Genomic DNA, 1,806 nt, shown 5'->3' on the forward strand with positions numbered 1-1,806 from the left:
TGCTGCGGCAGAGTTCGGTGGGTTTCTCCCTCACCAAAGGTGCTGTCTGTGCTTGCCCCATAGGACGGATGTGCCGGGGCCTGGCAGCATCCCGGCACCTGGGCGCTACCGGAACTGGAACCCACCGCTCCTGGGCAACCTCCCTGAGGATTTCCTCCGCATCCTGCCCCAGCAGACCGCCGGCGCACAGGTGAGGCTTGCTGCCCCTTCTAGCCCGTGCCCCAGCTCCCCGGGGTGGGATGGGGGCCCCAAAAAAAAACAGCCACCCTGAGCTTGCAGCGTCAGTGCTCTGAAAGCATCTGGGTCCTGGGTGCAGACTAAACAGAAAGTCTTGGAGCGCATGTTGTTGCTCAAGGCGAAACTGAAGTGAGCAAGGTGCGAAAGGGGAATCTTCCAGCAAGGTTTTGATGTTTTTCCTGCCATTAGCCCAGCGATTAGTGCCAGAAATGCCACTTGCAATAAGCACCTAATATTTAAAACTATTTTAAAATATATTACCTGCTACCCTCGTGAGGAGCAGCAGGACCGGCACATGCTCTTGGGGCGAGCGGCACTGCCAGGGCGCTTGGGGGCTGGGACAGTGCGACTTGGGTGGAAAATCTAGGGCAAACCAGAGGATTTGCCCCTGGGAAATCAGAGACCCCACGTGCTTTGTGGCGGGGTTTTAGGGAACAGGGCCTGGGGTGCAGGGGCGTTTAAAAACCCGCAGCTGGGCGGGCAGCGCGCAGCGCCTTGGGGGGAACGAGCAGCCCCAGCACCAACCGCACTGGGGACCCAGCTCAGCTCCAGGCACGCCGCATCTCCGGGGCGTCCCTCGGCCCCTTTGCTAACATGGGAGTCAGCCCACAAACAGCTTGCCATGGCTTGGCAAGGGCCTGGGGGGCTGCAGGCACCTTGCCTTCCCCATGCATTGGCTCCTCCCTCCCTTTTTGGCTCCAAAGGCAGCCTGCCACGTTTTCATAAATGATTGCCCTGCAAGTTGAGCTTCACGGGCTATATTACCTTTCTGGGAATAGGAACATGCCAATTCATTTGGGCTCAGGGGGAGGAGAGGAGCAGCTGCCCTTTTCTTTCCCCGGTAATTGTGTGCTTTTGCTTTTTATGGCTCTCTCAGAGCAGCTACAAATCAGACAAATATTGCAGGCGAGGATAAGGTTGCGGCTGTGCAGCGTGGCTCTGCTGCTCCCCGGGTGCAACTGCACCGGGAGCCGGGGGAGAGTGTGAGGTGCCTCGCGCATGGACATTTGTCAGCGGGAAATTGCAGTCTCTGCTTTTTAGATGGAGGAAATAAAAACAGCGGTGCTGGCTGAGACCCTTCTCCCTTGCCTCCACACCAGGTTCTGTCTTGGCTCAACCCCACGGTTTAAAGTTAAAAATCTTTGCCAGTCTGCGCTGTGCAAAGGAGCTCTTCTGGAGGCACCAATTCTTCCCTGTGCCACGCTGACCCCAGACCGAGAGGTCCCCGTTCCCATGTGGGATGTCCGTCCCCTCCTGCCTCCGCCCCGTCCCCCTTCCCGCCGGGCAGAGGTGGGGGTCCCCTGTCCCCCTTTGTCCCCTTTGCAGCAGCACCGTCCCGAGCACAGCCCGGCTGGCGGGAACAGTGCCCGGGGCTGTCGAGCACTGGGTGCAGGAGGGAGGGACCCCGCTGGGGAGCATCACTCGATGGCCTTTGGGCCTGGGGCTGCAGCAGCGTAACGGAGGAGCAAAAGGCCAAGCTCAGCCTGAGGCGCTGCTGCAGAGAGCCTCCTGCACACACCGGTGCGGGCACCCAGACCACTGACCAACCTCTGCCGTGTTTGCCTCCTG

General features: G+C 59.8%; 1 protein-coding gene across 1 annotated transcript in view; it reads left to right on the top strand.

The window, feature by feature from the left end:
- Positions 1-63: 63 nt before the first annotated feature.
- Positions 64-1,806, top strand: part of CUEDC1 (CUE domain containing 1) — a gene marked incomplete at its 5' end in the record, with an annotated part of 6,141 nt that continues 4,398 nt past the window's right edge. The window contains one exon of the mRNA XM_009709042.1: positions 64-190. Within this exon, the coding sequence (XP_009707344.1) occupies positions 64-190 (127 nt within the window). The remainder of the gene's footprint in view (positions 191-1,806) is intronic.

The sequence above is a fragment of the Cariama cristata genome, unplaced genomic scaffold, assembly GCF_000690535.1.
Source record: "Cariama cristata isolate BGI_N322 unplaced genomic scaffold, ASM69053v1 scaffold19431, whole genome shotgun sequence".
In the NCBI taxonomy this organism is placed as follows: domain Eukaryota; kingdom Metazoa; phylum Chordata; class Aves; order Cariamiformes; family Cariamidae; genus Cariama; species Cariama cristata.